This window comes from Rhinopithecus bieti, unplaced genomic scaffold (genome assembly GCF_001698545.2).
Source record: "Rhinopithecus bieti isolate Rb0 unplaced genomic scaffold, ASM169854v2 repeat_33847, whole genome shotgun sequence".
Lineage (NCBI taxonomy): Eukaryota > Metazoa > Chordata > Mammalia > Primates > Cercopithecidae > Rhinopithecus > Rhinopithecus bieti.
In genome coordinates this window covers 1-1,672 of record NW_016907348.1, presented here as the reverse complement: position 1 = coordinate 1,672, position 1,672 = coordinate 1, and the positions used below count along the sequence as shown (strand labels likewise).

Sequence of the window (1,672 nt, the reverse complement as noted above, 5' to 3'; positions counted from 1 at the left end):
AACTTGCCTGGCATTACAGTTAAACCTGCAGATGTGGAGGTTCCCATGACTCCAGAGGCTGAAAACAAGACAGAATCTTCCCAAGCCCAGCAGGAGTCCCCAGGTCAGCCTCCAGAGGAGGTGGAACCTTCTGCAACCCAACAGGAGGCCCCATCTGAGCCTCCAGGTCCTCCTATGGAGCCTGAACTTCCCCTAGTGAGCAGGAGCAGCCAGCTCAGCCTTCTGAGTCTTCTGGGGAGGTTGAATCTTCTCCAGCCCAGCAGGAGACCCCAGCTCAGCCTCCAGAAGAGATGGAGTCATCTGCAATCCAACAGGAGGCCCCAACTGAGCTTCCAGGTCCTCCTATAGAGGCTGAACTTTCCCCAGTGAGCAGGAGCAGCCAGCTCAGCCTTCTGGGGAGGTGGAGTCTTCTCCAGCCCAGCAGGAGGCCCCAGCTCAGCCCTCAGAACATCATGAAGTCACAGCTTCACCCCTGGTCACCATCAAACTCAGCATTCAGATTTTCCCAATGTCTCTGTTAAGCCTCCAGACATGCAGCTCACCATAATAGAGCCTAGTGCAGAGGTGGGAACTTCTCCAGTCCTCCAGGAGGCTACAGCTCAGCTCTCAGGGCCAGGTAATGATGCAGAACCTCCCGCCACCCAGCACGGGGCCCACCTCTGCCTCCAGAGTCACTGGAAGAAGCTGGACCTTTAGCAATTCAACAGGAGACTTCAGTTCAATCTCCGGAACCTGTTAATAGTGAGAACCCCTCTCCAACCCAGCAGGAGGCTGAAGCTGAGCATCTACAGACCGCTGAGGAGGGTGAGTCTTCTCTAACCCAGCAGGAGGCCCCAGCTGAGACTCCAGAGCTCCCTAATGTTGTAGCTCAACCTCCAGAGCATTCAAACCTGAATCAAGCCACAGTTCAACCTTTGGACCTGGGGCTTACCATCACGCCAGAATCCGTGACAGAGGTTGAACTTTCTCCAACCATGCAGGAGACCCCAACTCAGCCTCCTAAGAAAGTTGTATCCCAACTTCCAGTATATCAAGAGATAACAGTTCCAACACCAGGTCAAGATGAAGCTCAGCATCCAGTGTCACCCAGCGTCACAGTTCAACCTTTGGACCTGGGACTTACCATCACTCCAGAACCCACTACGGAGGCTGAACGTTCTACACCCCTGAAGAAGACTATAGTTCCTCCAAAGCATCCTAAGGTGACACTTCCACATCCAGACCAGGTTCAGACTCAGTATTTACCCCTGACTCAAGCCACAGTTCAACCTTTGGACCTGGGGTTTATCATCACTCCAGAATCCACAACAGAGGTTGAACTTTCTACTGTCCTGATGACTATAGCTCCTCCTGCAGAACACCCTGAGGTGACACTTCCACCTTCAGACCAGGTTCAGACTCAGCATTCATACCTGACTCAAGCCATGGTTCAACCTTTGGACCTAGGGCTTACTATCACTCCAGAATCCACAACAGAGGTTGAACTTTTCCAACCATGCAGGAGACCCCAACTCAGTCTACTAAGAAAGTTGTACCCCAACTTCTAGTACATCAAGAGGTAACAATTCCAACACCAGGTCAGCATGAAGCTCAGCATCCAATGTCACCCAGCGTCACAGTTCAACCTTTGGACCTGCGACTTACCATCACTCCAGAACCCCCTGCGGAGGTT

The 1,672-nt window shown here is 52.6% G+C and overlaps 1 protein-coding gene across 1 annotated transcript; it reads left to right on the top strand.

Annotated features, from left to right (window-relative positions):
- Positions 1-366: 366 nt before the first annotated feature.
- LOC108526152 (leucine-rich repeat-containing protein 37A3-like) lies at positions 367-1,547 on the top strand (the record flags this gene model as incomplete). Its single annotated transcript, XM_017866800.1, is given in 3 exon segments — positions 367-467; positions 470-646; positions 649-1,547. Coding segments are annotated over 3 exon segments (1,177 nt in total), but the record flags the coding sequence as incomplete, so codon positions are not given.
- Between the last annotated feature and the right edge of the window lie 125 nt (positions 1,548-1,672).